The 25,959-nt window shown below is 60.5% G+C and overlaps 1 protein-coding gene across 3 annotated transcripts; it reads left to right on the forward strand.

Moving 5' to 3' along the window:
• Positions 1–1,108: 1,108 nt before the first annotated feature.
• MXRA7 (matrix remodeling associated 7) lies at positions 1,109–25,959 on the forward strand. Of its 3 annotated transcripts, XM_054593062.1 has the most exons (5): positions 1,109–1,426; positions 14,323–14,395; positions 17,896–17,992; positions 19,072–19,152; positions 21,929–23,108. In XM_054593062.1, exons 1-4 carry the CDS (start codon positions 1,160–1,162, stop codon positions 19,103–19,105), a joined length of 471 nt encoding a protein of 156 aa, XP_054449037.1. In that variant the 5' UTR covers positions 1,109–1,159; the 3' UTR covers positions 19,106–19,152; positions 21,929–23,108. The 3 variants fall into 3 exon arrangements, with proteins under 3 accessions (XP_054449037.1, XP_054449036.1, XP_054449038.1); XM_054593061.1 differs by lacking the exons at positions 19,072–19,152; positions 21,929–23,108 and adding an exon at positions 24,588–25,959; XM_054593063.1 differs by lacking the exon at positions 19,072–19,152.

The raw sequence follows: 25,959 nt of genomic DNA on the forward strand, positions 1-25,959 counted from the left end.
ACCAGCTCTGAAGTTTTGTTTGTTTTTTATTTGGCCTGTTCCCCTTAATATTATGGGTGCCGCAGGACTGAGCTCTCACGATGTCATGGAATCCTGTTCGTCTTGACCGGAGCTCATGAGGAAGCCAAGGACAGACTTGTACCTTCCATTTAAAAGGAAGCCCTCCACTAGCAGCTTAGCTCACATCAGATGTCAGTGCAGCCATGGCAGTTTCTCCAAAACTATTAAATGCACCTACAGCAAAAACTGGGGCTCTATTTTCTCAAAAGGAGGCCTTGTGTTTCCCATGGCACCTGACAAACTTGGCCAGCCCCATGTTTATTTAAAATAACTACAGTGGGGCGTTCGGAGTGGTAAAGACATCATGTTTTGGGTAATAACATATTTATCTTAAATATACACGGTTCAGCCACAGACCCTGGAAGGATTGGAGAAAGAAGAACAGGAGACTTCCTTTACCTCATTCTGCCCTCCCAGACATCCAGGATCATGCAAAGAGGGTTCGAAACGAGACACAGAGCTGGCCCCCCCGCAGCTGGAGCTGAGCTCCAAAAACCTGTCTTTGGGGGAGCAGCTCTTCACACAGAGGCCGTGCGTGTTGAAGGCTGCCGGGTCTCAGCCCCGAAGGGGCGTTCAGTGGCTGGGAAATGGCCTCTTTGTGAAAATGACTCAGGGCAGCCATACAGAAGAGCCTTCTGTCCCATGTCCATAAAGTGGCTAAAAGTGAGCGGGGTGGCTGTGCGGTCTGGGTTGTCCGTTGTTCGGCAGGAAGCCTAGGGCCGTTTACAGGAGCCCCCCTGGCTTTATTTGGCCCAAACTAGCGCTTCCATTCCGAAACGCTGGAAGTCGGCCCTCAGCGCGGGGCTAAAATGATGCCCAAAGATGCCAACAAGTTAACGGCACCTGAGCGATGAGTTCTGACCAGTTTTCAAAGCGTCAGGTCTCCCTGGGGCAAAGAAGGATTGACCCTCCTCCAGCCTCAGATGCGCTTCCCAAAGGCTCAGGGTTCCCGCCCACAGGGTCTGCCACCCCAGGGGGCGGAGAAATCGGGGGCAGGGGCCGGGCAAGGCGGGGCTCCGCCCCAGGCGGGGCGGGGCAGGGCGCGGCGCTAAGGCTCCCTCGGGTTCCCGCGGGCGCGTACTCCTGCCGCCGCGGCGCGATGGAGGCGCCGGCGGAGCTGCTGGCCGCGCTACCGGCGCTGGCCACCGTGCTGGCGCTGCTGCTCGCCTGGCTGCTGGTGCGGCGCGCACCGGCCGCGAGCTCGGACCCCGCCGGCGCGTCCCCGGAACCCGCGCCCCCGGCCGAGGCCAGCCGGACCTCCGCGCCGCCCAGCTCCGGAGCCCCGGAGCCGGCGGCCGCGCCCGAGGAGCGGGAGGAGCCCGCAGGGCCGGTGGAGGCGGAGGAAAAGGCCGCCGAGGCGAAGCAGGTACGGACCCGGCCCCGGACCCGGCCCCCGACCCGACCCCGGCCCCTTCCCTGGCTCTCGCCACTCCTGCCGCCTCTGCCGCCCCTTGCGGAGCTGGGAAACCGGGTCTCCGGCCTCAGGCGGGGCGACCCCCAAGAGGGCAGAGCCCGCGTCCGGCAGGAAAGGAGGGTCGGCGAGCAAACGCACCGTCCTGCTCCCGAAAGTGTCGCCCAGAGACGAGCCTGTCGGAGTTGTGTTTTGTTGTTTTGCTTGCTTTCCTCTTCGCGGCGCCTCCGAGCCCGGCGCCCTGCTCCCCCGTACGGTCGCTGCTTCGCCGCAGCTTCACTCCCGGGACGCACGCCCCACCCCTCCAGCCCACGGGTTCCCACTCCACGTGCAAGTGGTGTATTCCAAGGCGGGTAATGAGAGTTGTCTTGCTTGTGAGAAAAACAGTAATACTTAAAGAAAAAGAAAGGGAAGCTGCCTTTTCTTTGTAGGCCAATTCGAATGCCAGATTCCAGAGTCGGTGATGTCATGTTGCGTGGGGTGGGACTGAGAGACAAGGCACCGGACAGTCGCAGCCATTCTTATTGTCGTTTTCAAACTGCACCTGCGCCCTGGCAGGTCTCCCCTGGGGAAGCAGATCCGCCTGGCCGGTGTGGAGCGAAGAAGCCAGACAAGCTCCTGCAGCCCAGCTGAGCGTCCCCCACTCGCGCTCCTGCTGGTGCCCAAGCCCACTGCGGGCCGCGTCCATCGGCTCTGCCCATCAGCCAGCTCCGTCCTGACCCCTGTGTTGCCGCAGGGCACCTAGAGAGGCGTCTTGTATCTCGCCAGCACTCAACCCCAGCCCCATACACTTGCCCAAGCCCCTCTTTAAATTGGAACCCTGCGCGCCAGGCGGAAGCCCAGGCACGGTCCCGGGATTTCAGCACCGTGAACCCTCCAGGCCACGACGGAGGGCCCCGGTCTGATCAGAAAGCTTGGTTCTCTCTCCTGAGCTCCTGCTCTTGGAGGACGGCCAGGGCGGGGAAACCAGGAGTAAGCGGCTTTGGTGCATTTTCAGCGTGTGTGCAGTGCCCGCTCTGAATTTTGCTGGACTCGATGGTTACACTGGAGAGAATCCGGGGGCGGGGGAGGGGAGCAGCCAGGCTGGCAGCAGCTTTTCTCTCTGTGGAGTAAGTGTACCAGACCCCCTCTGAGCAGGTGCTTTGCTTGACAAGCAGGTGACTAATTGTGTCATTAGCGCGGATTCTGGCCAGCGTGAGGAGGGCTGCTGTGTTCAGCACAGGACAGACAGTGGTTCTGGGTCCAGGGGGGCTGAGGCCCCCCCTGCTCTTGCTGGCCTCCCTGGTGGCGGTGGCAGTGGGGTCTGCTCCCGTTCTTGGGATTCCTGCCTGTGCTCAGGCCTCTTGGGAACGGAGAGGGGTGGGCTGTTCTCAGGCTGCGGCTTGCTCTCCATCCACCCTGCTCCTACAGTTCACACGGTGGCCCTTCATTGCCCAGTGGCAGCTTCTAGACTGAAGTTTAAAATGCCCGTTGGTGGCGCCCTGCCCCGTCTTGACCCTCCGGGTTGCTGTGCTTCTGAGAGGACTTCCTGCAGGGCCCTGGGCCTCTGCAGTGGGACACCTAATGGCCTGGGTTCTGTGCTGTTTCAGTAGCAGCCACAGCACAGCCTGCCGCTGGGAGGACGCGTGTCATGGTCCTGTGGCGGGGGAGGGGGGCCTCGAAGGACAGGGCACCTTACAGAGGGCCACGGGGTGGCTCCCTCACTCAGTGGGCTCGCCCTTCCCCTCTGGGGTCAGGTCCCCAGCCCTTTCTGGGCCATCCAGCGCCCCGTAACTGCAGCTGGCAACTATCAAGTCATTGCTGAGCATAAGGGCCTGGGCTCAGGTGCTGGGGGAGGGGAGCACACAGAGAGCCACTGTCCCCTAACTCCCCTGCCTCCCAGTGGTGGGGTTACCTCTGGAGGGAAGAGGCTAAGAAGTTGTCTGGAAGTGCACTTGCGCATTTCAGGAGCAGGCCCGTGCCCTCCTCTGATCAGCTCGCTCCCCGAGCCTGAAGCACCCCTGGGGGAAATAAGTCAGCCCAGGGGAAGCAGGGGTGAGGCCGGCGGCCAGCCTCCTGGCCTCTCACTAAGCGAAGGTCCGCAGCGGAGGGGGGGGCCGGAAGTCACTGCCCGGAGAGCAGCACTTAACTCCAGCACTTAACTCACCTCTCCCCTCCCCCTGCCTTTCCATTAACTGCATCCCTTCTAATCCGAATGGGCTCCCTTCCTGCCAGCACCCCGCCCCCAGGCCTGGGGCAGCTGCTGCCTCGACTCACAAAGCTGATTATTGAGAAGGATCTGGAGCCCAAAGCAGCAGCCTTCTGAGGCGGCCGTGGGTCGCTGGAGTGTCCCCGTGGTGCTGGGGAACAAAGTAGCGTGAGGGCCCTTGACAGGCTGGGACACTGAGCAGGGACTGGAGACGTGGGGGTGGGTGATCGGCCAGGCCAGGGCAGGGAGGCCAGAGCGGAGTCAGAGCATGGGAACCGCCCCTTTGCTGCGTCTCTCCCAGGCATGGGTGTGGGGGTGGTCAGTGGAGGCAGCAAGCGGGGCAGGCCTGCCGCCCCGTCCCCAAGAACGGCGGCCCCTGCGAAGGCCAGCAGGCAGTGCTTCTTGGTGCTGGTGTTAGGCTGGGAGTGTAGGGTTGCCAGGCTTCTTGCCTCATGGAGGCGTGGGCTCTAGTAAGGCTACGTTTGAGGATTCCCAGACAACGGTCAAGGGCGAAGGTCAAGGGGTGCTCAAGCCGTGCTCGTGTTAAATTGCTGTGTCTGTGCCAGAACCCAGGCATCTGGACCCTCAGGTCCTGGCTCTACTCAGACTTCCTTCAAGGCAGCTGCCCCGTGTCACCAGACAAAAGAGGCTGGAGACTCTTCTAGATGAAAGGAGACACCCAAGAGACATGACAGACAGATGCAGTGCCTGATCTTTGATTGGCTTCTGGGCTAGGGTGGGGGGTGGGGAGCTTCAAGAACATCTGGGAGATGATTGGGACATTTTTCAAATGAATGGTCTCTGAGATCACTTTATCGTATCAATGCTCAATTTCTGGAGTTGCGGTTATGTAGACAAATGTCATTCTTTGGAAGATGCCTGCTGAAACGTTTAGGGATGACGGGTTATGATTCAAACAGCCACACACACGCGCGGGTGTGTATGGCGAGAGAGAGACACAAATGCGGTGCGGTGTTAACAGTAGGCGATTCTAGGTGACGGGTGCGAGTGTTCATTGTCGCTCTTCCAACCTCCCTGTAGATCTGGGATTTTTCAAAATACCTTTTGGACAAAAGGAACCCCGTGGGGAATCTCTCAGGAAAGGGCTTGGGTTTTGGACACTCGGGTGCCGCTCGTCTACTTGGGGCGCGGCCTCGTGGTCTGCCCTCACCGTGCCGCCGGGCCCTGGCTCGCCTTCGCGAGGCTGTCCTGCAGCTACGTCCCTCTTGGGTCGCCTACCCTTGCCTGCCTTGTTGTCACAGGTGTGCTGCTCCCCCTACCAGGTGCAGAGCCCGAAGCCTTCTCCGCATGATCAAGGAGCCGGTCATGCCCCCCGCTCCCCCCGCCCCCTCCCCCCGCCATCAGTCCTGACCTTGGTGACGTTGGCGTGGCCCCACTTTCCGTTCTCGGAACAAAAGCGGGAGCCAGATAGTGGAGGCCCAGATCGGGCTCTGGCATTGTTCATGTCACTTTGGAACCCTGTCTTTGTCAACTCTGGATGCTCCAACAAAATGTCACAGACTGGGTGGCTGAAAGAGCAGACATTTATATCTCAGTTCTGGATGCTGGAAATTCAGAGGCATGGCGCTGGCAAATTTGGTTCTGGGGGGAGCTCTCTCCCCGGCTGACGGACGACCGCCTCCTTGCCGGGACTTCACGCGGCAGAGACGGAGCTCTGGTCTCTTCCCATAAGGGCCCTGATCCCATCACAGGAGCTCACCCTCCTGACCTCACTGAACCCTAGTTTCCTCCCAAGGCCCCACCTCTAAGTAGTATCACTTTGCGGGGTTGGAGTTCAACATAGGAATTCTGGGGGACGCAAACATGCCGTCTTTAACAGGTCCTGTGATTTTCCAGGAGAAAAACTGGAAATAGTCCAACTGTCCATGATTTAGGACACTGGATTAATTAGGAAATTGGTTGAAATAAGCAAGGAGGCAAGCAGCACACAAGCCAGTCATGCGCGACTGCAGTAGTGCCGACGGCGTGCGCCAGGAGCTGAAGATGCCGCGGGGGCTGCGGACAGAGTTCGGTGTTCAGCAAGGGGAGGGTGAGTCTTTTGTAAAGTTGTTTGAGCTCAGGATGTAGATTGTTTTCCTGCAAGAAGGAGGCTGGGGGCTTTCCTAATGGCTAAGCTTTGTTCTTTCTCTCAGAGAGAAAACTTAGCTGTCAGTCAGAATTTTCTACTTCAAAGTAATACATTTTTAAAGAACATATCTTAAAAAAAAAAAAAAAAAAAAAAAGGCTGCCTAGCTTTGGAGAGTCAGAACTAAAATGTGGAGCCCGGTCACTGTAGACAGGTTCTTTTCCGTAGCCCTGCTCTCCGACAGGCGGGGTGGAGGAGGGGCGAGGCCGCGTGGCCAGGCCAAAGCCCTGGCCTCCAGAGAGTTTCCGGAACAGCCTGAGGCTGCCCACGCCCAGTTTGCCACTGCTAAGGACAGAGGAATGAGCAGGACTCTGGCCAGCAAGCTGAACCACCTCCTGAAGGGCGTCAACGAGGGGACAGAGCACCCGCTGGCATTCGGGGCCTGGGGCTTGGTCCGGGCTGGAGAGGAGGTCAGAGGCTGTCTGCAGCCGTGGCTGCCCTCCTGCCAGGGAGGGTGCAGCGGAAGCCTCTTGAGCTGAGACAGTCCACAGGAAACCCAGCGCAGGAATCCAGGGAACTTACTTGTCTGACATTTGCCTCTGAAAATCGATTGCTAAGGGTCAGATAGAGGGCTCCCCCGGCTGCTTAGGAAGCTTTTGATGTTCTCGGACTCCTCTTTGTAGGGGTGATGGCAAAACCCACTAATCCGACAGGACTGAAGGTGGCATGCTTGGTCACCCGAGCCACAGTATGTTCAGGGGGGACGTGAAGCTGGAGGTGCTTTTAGTCTGGACATGGGACCACGTGTCCCTGCAGGCTGGCTCCACTCTGCCCTGGATGCTGAGCGGGAACACAAAGCCTCCGCCTCTCCCACCCTCTCCGCTCCCTGCTCCTTGAGTCTGGGTACCCAGTGCTCTTTGCTCCTCCTTGTCCCCCCAGGAAAGTCCCGGCCTTCCTCTGGGCCGGCCCCACTGCCGCCGCCCTCCGGGCAGCAGCGGACGACGCCCCGCCCGGGCCTCGCCCTGAGCTCCTGCTCGCAGGCCAGCAGCCCCCTGGACACTTGCCCTTGGCTGTGGAACGGGCACCTCAGACCAAGAAGTCTGAGAAGAGTCCTGATTCCTGTCCCCCTTCCCACCTCCATCGCACTCCTGGTTCCTCCGCCGCCCGGGTCCAGGGCCCAGGGCCCAGCATCACCCCCGCTGTCTCCTTCCCCTCTCCCGCCCACGCTGCTCCGTCAGCACGACCTGGCCCCCCACCCCCGTCTGCAGAACACCCCAAATCGGGGCCCCTCTCCATCTTCCCGCCTCTGCTGCTCCAGTTCCACGACTCCTCTGGGCTGTTCTCCCACCGCCCACCCCCTGCCGGGCGACACCCAGTAGATCTCAGCACATGGAAAACTGAGCTCACGTCCTCCTCTAAAGCCCTCCAGTGGCTTCCGGTGCATGCGGAGCAAATTCCAAACTCTTACCCGGCTAAGCTGGGCAGGGCCTGCAGGCTCCGCCCCCGGTCCTCGCAGGCCACCAGCCCCCTCCACCCCCGCCAGCTGCAGCCACAAGGTCCCCCAGCACTCGGGCATGCCAGGCCTGCCCCAGCCCCGGACCCTGGCGTGTGCCCTTCGCTCTGCCTGGCAGCCCTTCCCTGCTCCGTCTTCACGTGATCGCCCCTCACCTGCCAGGTCCCCGAGTCCTTGACCACCTCCGCGGATGTGGGGTGGGGCTGGCATGCAACCCGGCCTGAGGCCATCTTTTCTCTGTGTGCCTGTCGTCACAGAGGCTCATGGGCTCATGAGAACAGGGTCCTCGCCCGCCCTGCTCATGCCGCATCCCAGCTCCTGCAACAGACCCCGCACACTGGCTTTGTGAACGAATAAGCTTAAATAGCAAGGACAAGAAAGGAGACACTGTTGGCTCCTGTCAAAGGCGGGGGCTGCCTGCTTGTCAGACTGCTTATTTCTCCTCGCGCCCCTGGCCTCCGGCCCAGGTCGCTTCAGAGCCGCCTTTACGCCCCAAGGAGGCAGACTACTCTGGCCGGTAGTGAGCACCCCGAGGCTAGAAGTATTCAAACAGAGAGAGTTCAAATAGCTGGCAATTATCCAAGGTTTTATCGACATTTTTGAAAGCACTGGACACCTTGTCTCCTCTTCAACCTTAGGTGGAGGCCAGGATGCGAAGCAGAGACAGAGCTGCGTGGGGTGGGGGAAAGAGTCTGGGCCCCGCCCCTGCGCCCCCTCCTTGCACGGCCCCCGCAGTCAGTACCCCCCGAGCTCCTGGGCTCTACCCACTGAGGTCAGGATAAAAACCGAGCTCAGGACGAGCCAGGGTCCACGCCAGATCCTGCGACCTCGGAGGTCCTGCCCAGATGGAGGCAGGTAGGGGCCCAGAGGTAAACGGGGAAGGACACTGTGCCCAGGGGAGGCCTTGGTCCCAAGGATGACCCGACCCGAGCTCCAGCTCGCCTCCCACTCCACGACACGCCCAGGAACCATTAGGGACCGGCTGACTTCCTGGATCTGGAAGCAGGAGAACTTGCAAAGCTGGGGAGCACTTGAACTGAACGTGGCAGTCGTCACTAAGAGGTTCTGAGCAGGAAAAGCCTCAGAAGCTGGCACTTGAAGGGGCTCCCTGGGCAGACGACCGGGAGGAGAGTGCAGCTGGGGACCGGGCCGCGTGAGGCAATGGGTGACGGCAGCAGGGGCCTGAAGGGGAGGGCGAGTCCCAGAGACCTGCCAAGGGCGGGGAGAGCGGAGAAGTGGGAGTGGAAAGGAAATGTCGGGCTTCGGCCCACCTTCCTGGGCCATGACAAATGCCAAGGATGCTGTGACCACAGAAAAACTGACGAGGCGAGGCAGGGCCAGTCTGGGAGAAGACGACGCTAAGATCCTTTGTCACCAGGGACGTGCTTTCCAGCTGCCAGTGTGGATTTCGAGAGCCGGCCTGAGCGCCCGCGGCCTGGAGCGGAGCCGTGGAGCCCGCGGTAGCTGAGCTGAGGGCCTGTGTGCAGGGGACCGCCTGGCGCCAGCACTTCCTCTGCCTGCCTCGCGGACCCCTTCTGGAAGGAGGGAGCATTGTCCGACCGGCCAGCCTGCCGCGAGAGCCGGGAGCCCCTGCCCCTTGCTGTTCTCAGTGCCCATCTGGGACCCTCCAGAGGTGGCGGGGTCTACCGGACCCCTCCCCCACTGCTGGGCAGTGTGCGCCCCTCGAGAGCTCCCTGTTATCTCTGTCCGGGCTGCAGGGGAGGGAAGGACCAGCCTTCCCATGGGAGTTCCCTGGGTTCCGCCTGCCTAGTGGAGACGTGGTCCTCTGAAATCCTCCCAGATTAACCAGGGGCCTGCGGTGGCAGCGGCAGGCGGCTTGGGTGGCTGGTCACAGGGTCCCGCAATCCTGTCCGCAGGACCCAAGGGCAGAGCCGGCTCCCCGGCAGGCAGGCAGCCGGGCACAAAGGCGCCTGCGCCTCCCTCCGTCTCCCTCGTCCTCCGTGCTCCGGGGCTGGATCCGCCAGGGCAGCCATTCATGGCATGTGCTGCCTGTAGGGTGTGTGTCCAGCCCTCAGTGGCTCCTGGACGCTTCCTCTGGGTCCCTCTGTGCCCTACAGCCACCTGGCTGCCCCTCCACCACTCCACCCCCCGCCCCCCGTCCCTGAGGGACCGAGGTACTGGGCCTGCGGCAGCGTGGAAATGTCACAGAAGGCGCTTCCCCCGCCCCCTCCCCTGGAGGAAACAGCCGTACACGTGGAGTTCAGGCACCATCCCAGTAGCAGAAGCCGCGACGGGTCAGCGCGGTGACTGGGGACAGGACTTGGCCCGGGCCTGCCATGGGGACCAGCCCAGACGGCGCCGGCTGTCTGCTTCAAAGTGTCACCAGTTCCCAGCGGGCGCCACGCTGGTCGACACCCGGTCAGCGGAGCGCGGTGTAGCAGTTCGCCCGGGCGGCCGTGACGGCGCCCCGCTGACCAGGCGGCTCCAGCGATGGGAATTCATCCTCCAGAACGGAGGTCGAGGTGTCGGCAGACGCGGTTCGTCCCGAGGCCTCTCTCCTTGGCTTGGGGCGGCCGCCTTCTCCCTGTGTTCTCACATGGACTTTCCTCGGTGCGGGCGCATCCCTGGTGTCTCTCTGTGCCCCAGTCTCCTCTTCCTTGAAGGACACCGGTTGGATTGGATCGGCGCCCACTCTCATGGCCTCATTTTAACTCAACTACTTCTTTGAAGACCCTCTGTCCAAATTCAGCCACAGTCTGGGAGCGTTTTAGATCTCGTTTCCAGGCAATTGTCGTCAGTTTGGGCTAAAATAAACTCTTATAAGAATTCTTTTCAGAAGATACACTCACAGTCTGAGGTCCTGGGATTTCAGCCCTAAGCATGAACCTGGGGAGGGACGGGACTCAGCCAGTAACACGTGGGTACCGCGCGTCACTTGTGACCAGGGCATCCATGTGCTCGGCAGTGACGGCCTTCCTGTGAGGTCTGCGGCCAGCCCTCCGGGCAGCGGGCAGCGGCTGGGTTCAGGCTGCCCCTCGGGCCAGGCGAGAGCAAGCCCGGAAGTGGGGCTGGGGCCGCGCGACCCTGAGGGCTGGCCTGGGGGCCGGGTTAGGTCAGCGCCTCAGTTCAGCCTCTTGTATCTCTCCCTTCAGCTCTGACCCTTCTTCTCAGAGTTCCTCCCGCCCCCCTGAGCTTGCCCTTTGCCCACATGGTCCCACGTGCGGCTCCACCACCCAGCTCCAGTCCCGTTTCTCCCCGTGTAAAAGCTCCCGGTGGTCCCTCACCGCCTCTCCTCACAGATCTCCCTGCGTTCCTGGCCCCGCCTCGCCCCGCCATCCCACAAGGCTCCCAAGAGTCCCTGGAAAAGCCGCGGTGTTCCGTGCCTGGCGCGCTCTCAGAGCCGGCTCAGCATTCCTGTCCCCACCGAGGCCTTCCCTGGGTCCCTTAGGCTCAGCCGAGCCTCCTTCCTAGGACTCCTCTGTGTGGCTTACATGCACCAGGTGTCCCTGAAGACATACGTGCAAAACTGCATGAGCCAGAGAACCAGAGATGGAACGCGAGGTCAGACGGTGCGGAGGCAGAGTCCCTAACGACGGCTCCTAGAGGTGCAGGCCAGGCCACGCAGCCCCGGCACTCGTGCGGGCTTCCCCATCCCCCTTCGCTCTCAGGCCCGGGCTGCCCCCCATCCCCACTTCGCCTGGGCCCACGGTTCTGAAGCAGGAAGCGCTGGCCTCGGGCTGCGGGCTACGTCTCCCAGGAGGGTTTCCACCTTCGCCTCAGTTGGTTTCTGAAACCCACCCTCTGCCTCTATGGCCAGTACTAGCACTTTTGTTTTCAAAATAATGGAATCTTTCCCATTATTAGGATGTTGTCTGAAAGCCCAGTGAGTGACCCAGACAAACGTGGGGCCCTGGAGCGCACCTTCAAAGCCGCCGCCCTGCTGGGATTTGACACAGGCCGGCACCACCCCGCTCCCCCAGCCCGGGGCGCTTGCGCCGTTCTGGGCCTGCCAGGGGCGTGTGAGAGGACAGGGACAGTGGTCGGGACTCGCTGGCGGCTGCAGACAGGACTTGGAGTTGAGTGGCCCACGCCCCAGGACGGCAGGGGTGGAACAGCCTCTGGGGCCTCTCCACGTGTCTCCCTCGTCCCCACGGGAAGGTGGGCCCCGGGTCACATCCACTTGCTGGTGTGTGGACGGGGGAGGGTCTCACTGCCCCAACTGGCACTTCGCCCTGAGACCACAGGCTTCCAAGGACACCCTCTGGAAGGAGGGGGTGTCTGTGCAGACAGTGTGTCCTCAACATCATTAAGTCTCACAATGAAAAACTGATTTTAATTTGTGTATCTGAAGTGACAGAACCACACCAGAATTTGTAAAACACTCTCTGCCTCTCCTATACACACCACACTATTTGCCTTTAATTCAATTCTAGGGTATAGGGTGCCCTCAAAACCTTAGTGCAGTTTTAAGTTTCAATAACTTAAGAAGTGTAAATGCTACAAACCTACAAAGCACATCCGTTGAATATTTACTTATTTAAATGCCTTTTACACTCAGTGTCGTGACATTTGAATGCTAAGTTTTTCATTCTAATCCTTTGTGTGTGCCAGGTCTGGCCGGGTTGGCAGGGAGGGGAAGCCCCTCCCCCGGGCACCGTGGAGAGCCGGTCGACCTCTCCTGAGCGCCCCGTGCCCAAACTGCCACATGTGCGTCCGGTCCTCATGGGGCTGAAATGACAAAGGCAGCCCCTTCAGCTGCGGACCATCATCAGCCCATGGACCTGTTTTCAGAGTCTGAAAACCAACTATGGTCAGACAGCACTAGGTGGTGTCTTGTATGAGTTTGAGTAAGAAACGTCGCTATACTTAACATGTAAATAACCTTTCAAATGTCATTTTTTGGTATGTTTGCAGCATTTATGCTTCTGAAGTTGTTAAAGTTTAAAACGGCACTAAGACTGGCTGCATATTTTAAAAAATAATAGTGGCCATCGCCAAATGGGTCACGCCCTGTTTAGAAAGCACCGCACTTCAAGAGCCAGGCGAGAAGTCCAGACGGAGACCAGCCCCTCCCAGGAGGGCGCCGTCCGGCCAGCGGACGCCGGGTCCCTGTGGGATGACAGGGTCTGCCGTGGCTTTTGACCCACCTGTGTGCCTCTCTTTCCTCAGGGACCACGAGCTCCCCCAGGGCAGAGACTGTGCTGGGTTCTGTTGTTATTTTGTTTTTTAATCTTCATGTTCCTTGAACGGAACTGGAGAACTGACCTCCCCTCTAGTCTCGGTATTTAGCTATTTCCCGGGGCCCAGCCCTGAGTAGGTTAATGGCTGTTTGTCTCTTTCTCTACTGAAAAGAAAAGAAAAAATATATACCGGCCCCATCTCACTGTTCAGAGACCACATATATAGCATTTTGAAAATCGGTAGAGTACTTCATGCATATTTATAAAATCCAAATTACACCGAAATGTGTAAGATGAAAAGTAAAGCCTGCCCTTCCGTCCCTGGGGGTAGCTGCTATCCTTGGAAGACGCTCTCTGCGTTGATGAGCATATACGAGCACTTCCGCCCTCACGTTCGCACTGGGGGCTGCCTCCCTCCCACCGGCTGCTGCTTCTGTTCCCTCTTGGGGACTTGTCTTGATGCTCTTTCATGTCGCTCTGTCAGGCTGCCTCCTTCTGCATGTTAGGTGCTGCATGGGCTGTGTGCCCGACAGTATATTTAACCCTAACGTACTTAACGGTGAACCCTACGTTCACTGTTTTGGTGAACGTATTACCCAAACATACTTAACTATAATGTATGTAACCCTACGATAAACGTGTAGTTGTATTGTTTTGTTTTCTGCTACACACAATCAGAGTCATTGTATGCAGGCCCAGGAAGACGGTTTTCCAGTCCAGAGCACCCCTGGAAGTGGGTTTGCTGAGGCAAAGGCGTGTCTCCATGGCGGCTCCCCCAGAGCGGCACAAAACCCGGGAGGCGCTGGACACGGAGGCCCAGGGGCCGACCGGCGCTCAGAGCAGCGTGCCGTGCCCGGGGGAGGAGAGCCAGCGTGGTCTGCTGCCCAGCACCCCGCCCCCCGACTGCGTTTTGTGCGGGCCAGGAGCGAGACAGCCCCTAGCTGTTGGGCTTGTGCGAACACTGCCTCTCAGCTCAGCTCGCTCTGTTTAGCTTGGCGCCTGCCTGCCGCTCAGTGCTCCTGCTGAGGCTGCCAGCCTCACCCCAGCGGGCCTACCGGACCCCCAGAGGCGGAGCCCTAAGAGCCCAGCCTTGGGTTTGTCCTCTGTGCAGCCCACTCCGCAGGGCGGCAGCCCCCTGGGGCTCATGCCCCCGCCCCGCCTCGGACCTGCAGGTGTCTCCGCATCTGCCCGCTGGGCTTCGAAGTCACGGTTCCTTGGTCGTCGCTCCCCTCGCCACACCCTCCCACCCCAGGAGCTGGAGCAGCTGGCGCGTCTCATCCCCCAGCACTCCTTCCCTCCACCAAGGCCGTTCTGGGGTGTCCCCTCCAGCCATCTGCTCAACGTGTCTGTGTGGGAGAGGACCGGGCTGAAGGAAGCAGAGCTCCGATTTGGTGAAGACGGTTAGGGACAGAAACGACGTCAGGGGACACAGAGGCGGACGGAGCCTGTGACCTAACTGCAGCTTCTCTGGGGGGCCCGGCCAGCTCTGGCCTCAGGGAAGCCGCCCACGTTCCTCACTCTAGTGAGGGCATGGGTCCCCCAGTCCACTTATCAAAATGACACCCAAATGCTTTGACCAGTGTCCAGCTGGAGAAGGGACTGAGGCACAAGGACAAACACACCGTCCCTCCACCTGGGGCCTCCCCCTCGCCCTGCCAAACGGCGTGTGCGCCGATGTCACCGTTTCCCCTGCTGTTGGCCGTGGTCCCCATTCCATCCACCCGCACACGCTCATGGTCAGGCTGGCCCTTGGCGGTCCCTTCCTCTCTCCCCGACGTCCTGCCCCCTCGCCCGGGCGGTCACTCACTTCCGGCCCCCACGCTGCCGTGGGATATCCCTCCTGCAGGTGGGCCCAGGGCGCAGGCGTTGGAGAGTTAACCATCCTGCACTCCTGGCACTGACCACATGCTCCTTGTCCCGCAGGAGGAGCAGGAGCAGGAACAGGAACAGGACTGCGAGGAGGACACAACCCCGGCAGAGCCCGAGGAAGAGGATGGTGAGTGCGCCCCGTCCCCAGGCCACACGCCTCCACCCCTCCCACGGCTGCGCTGGGCCCTCGGGGTCGGTCCCCTGCTGAGGACCCGAGTGGCAGTACAGGGCAGTGGAGGGATGGGGCGAGAATAAGGGAGAGGGGCTGAGACGTCGAGCCCCGCGCAGCCTCGAGGATGCCCGGGTCGGAGCCCCTCCGCCGACACGGCCTTTCTGTGCCACTTCCCGTCCCCCTCCTTGGCTCTTTCAGTCTCCACCTCTCCACCTATAAAATGTGAGCTGTGTCCGAACGCAGGTGCCCATCTCGTGAATAAACGGAGAGACTTGAAAACGGAGAGACACCCCGCGCCTCTGCTTCCCGAGGAGCCTCTCCGCTCCCCGCGGGGCACGGCCTTGGGCATCTCCCGTTCCTCCCCAGGTCTCTCCGACCCCTTCCACAGAGCCCAAGGCCACTGGCCCGGCTTCCTGCGGAACAAGCGCCCCGGGAGAGGGATGCCTCACTTCTGAGCAGCCCTAGCTAGCCAGCCAGGCCTCCCTGACCACCAGGTCCCAGGCGGCCGGGAGACGAGACAGGGCGTGACCAGGAATGCTGAGGACGCAACTGACTCAAACCTGACCGGGGCACCCACCCAGGGCGCCGGTCCCTGCGCAGACAGCGACGGAACCCAACATGGGATGCGGCTTCTGCTGCATCTGTCATGTTTTGTTTCTCTTTACAAACAAAAAACAAAACGTAAAGCAAAAAACAGCAAAATGTCAACATCTGTTTATCTAATAGCAAGTACATGGAGGGCTTACTGCAGTACCTTTGTGTGTGTTTGAAATATTTCATAATTTTTAAAAGGCGAGGCTGTCACTGTGACTAAGCCGACTGCTGGCAGGAGCGTGGAGAGAGAGGGCTGCAGGAATGCAGTAACCAAGGCCAGCCTTGGGTGGGTGGGGCCGGGCCGGGCCGGCTGCTCTGTCAACCTGGCCTCAGAGGAAGGGGGACGGGGAGGGCAGGGGGCTGTGGGTGCAAGGGACAGCAGCCCCTTCCAGGGGCCCTCCCTCCCAGCTGTTGGTTCTCCCAGACTGTCTGCAGAAACTGTGGCCCCAAGGTCTGTCTGTCTCTGCCACGTTAGTGAGCCCCGTTAGTGACTTGGGGACTGAGGGAGCAAAGCTGAGGCTACTGGAGGCCCCTGGGCCAGGACAAGGGGAGGCAGTGCACCCCTCTCTGGAGCTCGACCCACGGCCTTGGGCCCAGTCCCTGGGCCTCCCTCCTTCCCTGACTGCCCTGGACGCCCCCACCCCAGCCACCTCCTGCCGGCCCTGCCGAGGAGGGGGAGGTCTGCGGCCCGGCTGGGAGGAGATGGCAGGGGCGGGCTGCCGGGCCCTCCGAGGCAGCCCCCAGCTAACGACTGTGCCCCATGGGCACTCCGGGGACTCAGGAGGAGGGCAAGAGGAAGCCCGCCCTCCCCAGAGGCTGAACACAGAACCCGCCTGGTCTGGCAAAATTGGAAACGGCTGTGCGTGGCTTGGTACACGCAAGGGATTATGTGAAAGCCTTTTCAAGTCTCTCTGGCCAGAAAATGTAATACTGATCAGCCCTGCCCCATAAATTGGAGCCCAGCTGGCAGCACTTTCAACGTTTTGCTTCTCTGAGACAGCGACACAGTGACCTTGACGTGGAGGTGAGCTGGCTTCGTTGCCTCCTGCGGAGGCCCAGAGCCAGCCCTGGCAGCCAGCCCAGCAGAGCCTGCAGCTCGGGGTGACTCCCGGGGCCCTGGCCCTCCAACAGCGGCCCCGAGGCGCTCAGCAGAGCTCCTGGACCCCAGATCTGGCTCCCCAGACCCTGTGCTGCTCACAGCTCCTGAGCCTGTGGGCACGGAAGGAGCAGTGCCCCTGGCCCGCTCCAGAGCTCAGCCTGGAGGGAAGAGTGGGCTAATGGGAGTGGGGGTCAGCTATCTGCGCAGGGCCCCATCTCACCCAGAGGAAGAGCTGGGCCCCCTAGGGCCCCCCACCCCAGGCCACCATCCCCGTCCCTGGCCCTCCACCCCCAGGCGTCCGTGCTTGGCTGGCTCTATAAAGCCCTCCCTGGCCCCCACCCCCGCTGCGGTTCTTCCCGAGGCCAGCACACGTGACCAGCTGTAAAGCCTGCGTGTTAATTACTCCTCTTGTTTTGCTCGCTGTGTCGCCCACTGCTTCAGCCTGGGACCTAGGACAGTGCTCGCAGAGCGTCTGTGGGTGAACGCAGACCTGTGGACCCTGGCGCAGAAGGGGTAGCTGCTCCCAAATGAGCGGTTTCGGCCCCCGGGTTGGGGAGGGGTCGGGGAGCGGTATGCACGCCAGGGCCAGCTTCCTCCCGCGTGAGGCGCTGCTGAGAGGCGGCCAGCCCCCACAGCACAATGGCTGGGCTCTCGATTTGCATCCAGAACCCTCTTGGTTTGGCCCAGAAAAAACAAGAATCCGAGAGGCAGAGGCCTCCTCCTCCCTTCGGGCCCCATCAGCCTATCTGATCGCGTGGGGCGGGTGGCAGCTGGGGGTCCGGACGGCCTGGCGGGCAGGACGTGGAAGTGGTTGGGACTCCTGACACCAGAGTGAGAGAGGTGAACCCTCTGGGACAGGACTGAAAAAGAACACGTCCGTGTGGGAGGGTGGCTTGCTGGTCTCTGCGGCTCTCTTACTCAGCTCTTCCGCTGTTGATGCGGAGGAGCTCAGACGAGCCATTGGGCTCCGGTCCCTGGGCTGCTGAGAGGCCCTGGGCCCTGCCCCCGCCAGGCTGAGGAGCCCTAAGGCCGTGGCTCCCCAAAAGGCTCTCTCCACGTGGAAACTCGGTCTCTTCTGCCCTTGCAGCCCGCGGTTGCATGCGCCGCCTGCCTCTGGCCTGTGTGCCCGGCGCCTGCCTTTGCTCCACACCACGTGTGTCCACTTTCCTCGTCCAGACCCCCTGCTGCCCTTCCTCAGGCCTCAAGAGCTGCCCTTTTGTGCTTTCGAAGGCAGCTGTGGCGTGGAGAGGATGAGCCTGGCAACACGACACCCCTGGACTGCAGGGCATGCGCCCCAAGTCCGAGAGACGGGGGACCCTGGCAGGAGAGGCGCCCAGGCTCCCTGCAGGGTGTCCCATGCCTCAGCGCGGCCTGCGCCCCGGAGACGAGCGCCCTCCGTCTGGCTGTGGGTAGCACCGCAGTGACGGGGGCGCCTGACGCGGGCACACAGGCCTGGCAGCCAGCCAGCCTGCGGGTGGCTCAGCCTGGCCCCGGGAGGGGGCCGTGCAGGGGCCGGAGCCGTGTGACTCCAGCAGTGGTCGTTTGTTTCTCTCTGGCGATGCCTCAGTAGGACGGGACGGAGGGGTGTGGGAGGACCTTCAAGGTGCAGGTGCGGGGGGTCCCGTCCTGAGGCCAAGGCTGCACCAGAGGGTCTCTGGCCGAGATGGTCCTTTGACACTCACAAAGGGGAAGGGGACTCCACCTGTAGGAAGGGGCTCAGCACCCAACCTCTGCTGGCTCTCACCCGGTGCCCTCTCCGCAGGAGGAGAGGCCTTCTCCTTCCGGTACAGCCCCGGGAAGCTGCGGGGGAACCAGTACAAGGAGATGATGACCAAAGAGGAGCTGGAGGAGGAGCAGAGGTAGGCCGCCTCGCTGCCCTGGGACGCTCGGCACTCCGCCGGGGCCCTGCGGTCTCACCCCACACGCGAGGCCCGGGGGCCGGGAGGCGGGCCCGCCCTGCGAGCTGCACGGCCCTGAGCGCTTCCACGTCCGCTCGTTCCAGGGTCCCTCCCGCCCTGGCAGTACTCACACAGGCTCGCCTTCCCCGGAGACAGGCCCCTTGGGGCCCTTGGAGGGGATGGTGCTGAGCCCAGCACATGCACACCCACCCCTGCCCCCACAGAAAAGAGAAAAGAGGCAAGACGCCAGGGAAGGGCCTGGAGCAGATCAGCTGCTCACTTACACAAGGAGCTCATGACAAAACCAATCCATCACCCGGGGCAGACCGCGCTGCTTCGTGCCCGTCCGTGTGGCAGCCGCCCCTGCCCCTCCCAGCCTGGAGCCCACGGTCATTTTTCATCTCTTCTGCTCAGCAGAGCCCTGAGGCGGCTGCAGCTGCACGGCGTCTCATTTTTAGAATCGGACTGACCCCCTCCCCAGCCAGCACCCAGTGCACACCACGGGCACCCCTCCGCATTTCCTGGCCATCCCCTCCTGCCAGGGGCTAAGGAGCTCAGGAAGGCCATGGGAGAGACCAGGCCTGACCCTGAACCCAGCTGTCCCCGTGCACGTGGGCGGCCTAGGGCCTGGAGTCCTTTGGCTCTGGCAGGAGTCCAAGTGGCTGCTGTGCATCTTCTGTCCGGCCACCCTCGGAGGCTTGGGCGAGCCCCCGCTCCCCAGCACCAGAGGGGAACATTGGGCATATTATTCCTACAAGCAGTGCAGGGCTCGGCCACCTTTCATGACCCTCACCAGCCACCTGGTATCCACCGGAAGTCAGAAGCTCCTCTGTCCGCGAGAATCCCCACTTCCCCACCTGGAGCGGTCGCCGGTCCTTCCAGACCTGGCTCCATGGCAGTTCACCTCGGCCGGAGGAGGGTGGCAGTGCCGTCCCAGTGGAGGGAGACCGGGTGCAGGGGAAGGTGGCGGGGGGAGCACCCATTCCTCCCTGCGATGGCACCGCCTCCGTGTGACCCGGTTTGCTGCCTTTATATTTCAGGATTGAGCTGACCTCTGACCTCACTTCCCTGTAGCAAGTTCCTTAGGTCCTGAGCCACAAACGCTCTTGCAAATCCTTTTGGTAAGAAGACTGACTTAGACTAGCGGTGCTTCCCCCATCCTGTCTGTGAGCGTGTCCCCCACACAGCTGACGTGGCCAAGCCTCCCCTCCTCCATCGCCTTCACAACCAGTGAGCGCACTGCTGTGCGCCAGGCCTCCCATCCTCCCAGGCGCAGCGGTGGCCTGGTGAACAGGCCCCCTTCCCGGCGCCGGGTTCTTGGAGGCAAGTGGGCCTAATGGGCCAGCTGGTAGGGGCTAGCGCCCTCTTGTGGGGACAGCAGGGGCTGCAGGATGCGCAAGGTATCACAGCCACAGCTTTAGGTCTATCCTGGGGTGACACAGCTTGTAGGACAGTGCCAGGCAGAACCCTGTGGCCTGAAGGTGCCGGACAGGCAGGTTTTCAGGATCAGAGCAAGTCTGGCCGACCTCAGCCCTGGTCTTGCAGGTCCAGGTACAGTGGAACATGGCCAGGCTCCTTTTCCTGTGGCCTGCAGAGGCTTTCGCTCTGTGGCGGCCCAGGCTGACCGGCCGCAGCAGAGGTCACGTGGCCCACCAGGCCTCAGAGTCAGCTCTTCACAGGAAAAGTCCGCAGCCCCTGGATAAAGGACAGAGAGGGGCTGGCACACATGCGGTCCCTCGAAGGTCCCTGTGGACAGAGGCTGTGACCAGGACCCTGTCCTCAGTCTGCGTGCACTGAGGTGTGAGAGCAGGAGAGACCGAGCCCCTCCTGTTATTTTCAGACGGTAGTCCCTGCGTTGCCCAAGGGAGTCTTTGCCACTGGTCTCTGAGGGTCCCTAGGTCACCGATCCCACTCCACTTTCTGTGGGGCAGGGATTATGCCCAAGCGCTGCTGGTGAGGTAAAGGGGTTCTCACCTCCTCGCCCACAGGCTGTGGCTGTCACTGGTGCATCCTGAGCTGAGAGGGAGGGACAGGTGGACTATATGGCCCTTGAACACAGACACTCACAGGGTGGGGCTGGAGTTCATGTTCATTTGCATCGCTGCCCACCCCCCAGCATGCTCCCTGTGGCTGCCGACACATCTGCCTGTGACGTCTGCTCGCTCTCTGGCCCCTGCATGTGGTCAGCTCGCGCGGCCCTGAGGGGCCCCTTGGCCACCCCTCCTGCATCTGCCCCTCCCACCATCCCCCCACCCCCCGCTCCTGGCATGGCGATGTTTGGGTTGCAGAGGCTGGCAGGTCGGCTTTGACTTTGCATCCACAGCACAACAGCTCTGAGGGGCGGGGCCCCTGACGAGGAGAGGCAGCTTGGGTCCCAGCTTAGCCCCGAAGACCTCCCTGAAAGCACCCGTGTGGGAAACTACACGCAAATGACTGTCAAACCGCTAAAACCACAAGCGAGTGAAGGCTGCATTCTTCTTTGCCAAATTCTTACAGCCGAGCTCAGCCTGGTTTTAATCCCTTTCCCAGCTCTCGGCCCCAGGCAAGTTGCAAGCTAGTGACCAAGTAAATACAGCGAGCCTCTGGCTTTAACTCATTAACTCAACCAACACACAGCAGCCAGAGCCTAACTTGTTCGGGGTCACGTGGCCCAGACGCCCCAGGTTACGCGTTTTCAGGGAATGGCCCTCGAGAGGCAGGACTGAAAGTCGGAGACCACGAATGTGTTCCTCCGCGCGTTTAGTGCAGCGCCCCCACCCTCGGGACTGCTCACGGATCCGAGTCCTCCGCCCGAGGGGCCGAGTGGGGGGGTCTGTCAATCTGGAGGCAGCAGCTGGTTAAGAGAGGTCTGCTTTGTCACCGCCTCCCCCCGCTCCCAGTTCGCTGGGGCGCGGGGCTCACAGGCATCCTTGGCATTGCCCCTGCCTGGCTGGGGGATTCCCTGGGTCCCCACCGCAGCTTCTCTGGGAGGTGCCCCACCCAGCCTGAGTACGGCTGGGACGAGGGGCTTGCAGCTGGCGACTGTGCCCCCCAGCAGGATGTCCCCTGCACCCCAGAGCTGGTGGAGCTGGTGGGCTTGGCTGGCTCCTAGTTTGGCAGGGAAAAGATGACCCCTCTCACCATGCACCACCCGCTCCCCTCAGCTCTGGTCCAGGGGAAAATGCAACCCAGGCCGCACTCCAGGCGGGCTCTGACAGCTGAGGGGCCGGGACCCCAGCGCCCGCTCCATTCTGAAGGTCCGCAGGACTGACGGACACGATGCTAGTGGAAGGCGTTCCGCGTGGCATAACGGGCAAGGGTGAGAAGAGGCAGAGAGGCCCTGGCTGTGGGATGATCTAGTGCCTGCTGCCGACATCCGCCAGGGTCCGTTTCTAAAAACACGCGCTGACTCTGACCTCCAGGAGAGGGCGCCAGACGCACAAAAGTGAATCCCTGCGTTCTGCGGGGCGGGGGGGCGGGGGTGTCGTTTAGAAAAGGGGGGACACTGTTGGCCTCGTGTGGAGGGGCATGAGACCAGCGGGAACAGGAAATAATCTAGAGTGACAAGACCATCCCAGCACAGCCACAAGGTCGAAGTGTCCCGTGCCCGGCCTGCCTAACCACCTAAATGTAGGCTCTGCCCTAATTACCCAGCTGCCACGCAGACTTGGGATGGGGGCCGCAGGCTGCTGGGCTCCTGCACAGGCTCCCCTGGGCGGCCCGCAGGCGCGGTGGGACAGGCTGCCTTGCTGAGGGTGATGAGTGTGAAGCACCCGCGTGTCTGAGAGCCAGCGCCCAGCCGGCTTCTGCAACTCCAACCGCTCTCCTCCCTCATCCGTTCTCCCCCCCCCCCCACCATGGTGCTCACGGGATGGACGAGTGAAACCCATGATCTTCTCTCCCCATTTCTCTTTACAGAACTGAAGAGTAACGAAGTGACCCTTAGCGCCCTCCCAAAGGCTTTTCCATTTGGCATCTTAAAGGCTTGAGAGACAGAACGAACCCCCCGCACGGCAGCCTTGCAGGCTCCCAGGGTGCCTCGCGCCTGCGCAGCGCCGCGCCGCAGGCCCTCAGGCAGGGCATCCCCTTGGCCGAGGGACCCTGGGGGACGCCTCCGCTCTCCTGGGGCCGGGGCGTTCCTCCTTGTCTGGGCGGACCGCTTTGCTAAGCTGCCGGGTTTTAAGAGTTTGTTCTCGCCCCCTGCCCTCCACACCTGAGCACGCCACGGGGTGCACTCCATCGTTTTTACGACGGTGGTGTAGGTGTACTCCAGCCCTTCTGCTTTTTCCTTCACTGAAGCCCAATCCTGAAAGACTTTGAGGTGTGAGGGACAAAGGGGACAGAGCTGGGTCACCGGTAGCCCATGGCCCCACCCCCCACCTGGGGCCACTCCCCTCTTGCTCTGTCTGGTTTGGTCCTTGGGCGTGGGAGATGCTATGCTGACGGCCAGGCGGCAAGGAGCCGGAGCTGCCTATTGATGTAGCAGGACCCTTGTTTCCCCTGCAGAGGGGCTCAGAGAAGCCCCCTGCTGCTGAGAGGCCTTTTCCCTGGTGTCCGGATTGGCTCAGCCAAATCTCCACCTTTGCTTTGGCCAAAGCAATAATAACAGTGTTTGCTTAAAACAGGTTTCCCGATGATGCTTTTTCCTAGGAAGTTTCAGAGATGAGTTAGCCCTTCAGTAGATACTCTTGGAATTTTATATTTGACAATATTTATACTATGCCAAACGAGCCTACAGTTTTTAGATGTTAGAGCATTTTTTAAAGCAGTGACTTTATAGAAAAAATTTTCCACTTGATGGCAGGCTGGGAGATGTCCAATGTCAACCTCTAGGGCGTGTTCTGTTCCTAGGGGCCTCGGGCGGAACGGGCAACAAAGCCACAGCCACGTAGAGGAGGAGGTGTACTCCTGTGAGCGCCCCTGTCCCCACACAGCAGGACCCATGTCCCTGTCCAGGCTGGGCTCTTACTGATACAATAAGCAGGTGACCCCCTCCAGGTTAGTAATCTAATTTTGCCTGGAAACTTTTTGAACGTAGGCACCAAGCCTCACATACTCTGATGGCCTGGATCTGTGTTTTCAGCCTTTGATCAGTCCAATAAACTCTGAGTAGATGGTCTCGATTATTGTGTTTTTTTTTTACTTTTGCTTTAAAAAAAACAAACTAAACCCCTTAAAATGTGTGCTTTCTTTCACTTTGATGCCTGGTACTCTCTGGCAGAGTCGGAAGTCCTACATCCCCCCGTTAAAAAGACGCAAGTGTCCGGGCCGCCTGAACACAGGAGAGAATTCGTGCTCACGGGGGGTGGGGGGGGGGGGCCCACGCGCTCATCCGGTCCCCGAGTCCATCCAAGGAGCTGCGCACACACCCTTTCCATCCCCAGTACTGTCCTTCCTTCAGACAGTAGAGTGCTTATCATAGGCTCTTGCTCCTCCAGACAGAAATAACTTTCCCAGGGTGACAAAGAGAGGCTGGGGTTTGGGACTTGCGTACTTCTGCCTGGAGGTGCCACTCTAGTCAGAAAACCAACTGCTGGGTGTGGGAAGTGGGGTTCTTGCCGCAGGACTGTGTTAGGACTGTGTCAGGCGAGACAGCGGGACACCTCCTGCCCGGGCAGCATCAGGGCCACGGCGGCCGGAGGCTGTGCCGCAGGCTGCCCTGCTGGGCCTGCCGTGACCACTGCAGCCTGGCTGCGGGGAGGGGCGGAAGGTCCCACCCTGCTGTCGGGCTGACACCCTCTAACAGTGGCCGGTGCCAGGCCTGTGGCGCGGCACAGAGGGAGGACGTGCAGAAGCCTAAAGCCAGACTGAGGGCGGGCCCGGCACACAGGGCCCAGCCCCGCGGCAGCCCAGCCAACCAGGGCAGAACAGGCCAGGACCAAACCGTCCGGGTTTTTCCCTTGAAGTGTCACCTCGCCCCTTCATGTTTGCACCTGTGGGCATCGTCCTGCGCTGGCCAGGTGTTGTGGCTGAGCCTCATAAAGATAACACTTATCTCCAGCCGGGCCTGTTCCCTGGCAGGGAGGCAGGGACCCACCGGCCACATGGTGTCTTTCTGCTAATTAGAAAAAGGCGCCCCTCCATCTGGGCAGCGGAACCCCACCCCCAACCTTTGCCCCTGGGCCAAGCGCGCTCAGAAGCTCCCCTGTTTCCCAGCCCATAACGTTTCCTTTCCTCTACTCTTTGCTCATGTCTCTAAACCAGGACCATCTCTAACACATTTCCGCACAGAACCGCTGGCCACCAGTGGGGCCCACCTTCTGCCGCCTCCCTTCCTGAGATGTACGGCCAACAGTAAAAGGGGGTCATGGGAAACAAGTTCTGAAAACTTGAGCGATAACTTGGGGGTCCCCAAATCTCCAGGGTAAACCCAATACTTAGAACTCCAGTTTTAGAACCAGCTCCTGTGCTTTGAGTGAGTTGTGTTTGAGTCTGGTTTTCTTCTTGTCCTGGAAAGCTAAGGCACTAGCCCAGGAGAGGAGCATCCCGACTCCACTGGAGGCTCCCGGCATCTCGCTCTCTCCCCCAACCTGGGGTCAGGAGCATCTTTTTCCACTGTATCCTTTCTTCTCAACAGAGTTCAGAAAGAACAGCTGGCGGCCATCTTCAAGCTCATGAAGGACAACAAGGAGACGTTCGGCGAGATGTCCGACGGCGACGTGCAAGAGCAGCTCAGGCTCTACGACATGTAGGCTACCACCCCTGCCGCCCAGCGCGACGTCCACAACTGCTGCGCCGTGACTCTGCCCTGACCCGTGACCCCAGCCCTGGTTACTTTCAGACTTCTGTAGTCTTCATGTAATCTTATACCCACAGATGTAGAGACGCAGAGGTACCTGATACACAGATTTGCTCAGTTCTTGCAATTTCTGTATCACGTTACAGGAATCAGGACTTCGGTCCTCAGGGGGGATGGTCCCAGACTTCTCTGGCTTCTGCCTGCGGGCGAGGCTCCCCTCCAAGGCTGTCTTCTGATCCCAGTTACCTCTTCCACACAGACCCAGGGCAGGTGGCAGCCTGGGAGGGACGATTTGAAGGCACAGCCCCCAGAACATGCTGCGGAAGGGATGCAGGGTGCTGGGGGGAAGACGAACATTAGGGCCTGCGGCCTGGGTCCTGTCTAATAACACTACGCTCTCGCTCTGCCTTAGGAGGATTTCTGGAAGGTTCTGTAACTGTATGAAGCCAGCAGCAGGGGAGCACCCTTTTAGCAAAAAGGCTAATTCAATCTCACCTTCCATCCTGGAACAAAACAACTACCCAAGTTAAGCCCCTCTTAAGAGTTTCATTTAAACATAAGACTTACTTTACACACAATTAAGGCTTATCTGAGTGCTTATGACGCACCTAGAACTATGCGAGGCCCTACAGACAGAAGGACGAAACTGTGGGGCACAGTGCCCACCTTCAGGAAGGTTAGAGTCCCTCGGAGCAGACGGGCACGTGTGCAGGGAGGGGAACCACGCCAGCCGCAGTCGGTAAAACGCCAGAATGACCTCACGGGCCAGGGCCTGGGACACCGTATGAGAGCAGCGCGTTCCTGTGCATCGGTGAGTGCGTGACGTCGGAAATCACAGGGGTGCCTCTGTGCGGCTCAGGCCTTGTTTCTGATCACCCCACGGGCAGAAAATTTCATAGCCAACTGAGCGAGGGGGAACCCATGAAGTTCTTATAAATACTTATTTGCTGAAATAAAACTAAATCAGCCCTGACCGGTGTGGCTCAGTGGGCCAGGTATCATTCCGCAAAGCGAAAGGCCGCCGGTTCAATTCCCAGCCAGGGCACGTGCCTGGGTTGCGAGGCAGGTCCCTGGATGGGGTGCATACGAGAGGCAACTGATCCATGTTTGTCTTGCACATCAATGTTTCTCTCCCTCTCTCCCTCCCTTCCCTTCTAGCTAAAAATAAATAAAATATATTTTTTGAAAACTTAAACCAAAACAGAATTAA

Source organism: Pteronotus mesoamericanus, unplaced genomic scaffold (assembly GCF_021234165.1).
Source record: "Pteronotus mesoamericanus isolate MK-2021 breed Mesoamerican mustached bat unplaced genomic scaffold, CSHL_Meso_final scaffold_408, whole genome shotgun sequence".
NCBI classification, from domain to species: Eukaryota; Metazoa; Chordata; class Mammalia; order Chiroptera; family Mormoopidae; genus Pteronotus; species Pteronotus mesoamericanus.

Excerpts from the sequence above, each read along its gene's own strand:
- MXRA7 (XM_054593061.1), top strand. The coding sequence starts at position 1,160 with ATGGAGGCGCCGGCGGAGCTGCTGGCCGCGCTACCGGCGCTGGCCACC. Across the intron at positions 14,396-17,895 it reads AGAGCCCGAGGAAGAGGATG|GAGGAGAGGCCTTCTCCTTC; the intron begins GTGAGTGCGCCC and ends CCCTCTCCGCAG. Across the intron at positions 17,993-24,587 it reads GAGCTGGAGGAGGAGCAGAG|AGTTCAGAAAGAACAGCTGG; the intron begins GTAGGCCGCCTC and ends TCTTCTCAACAG.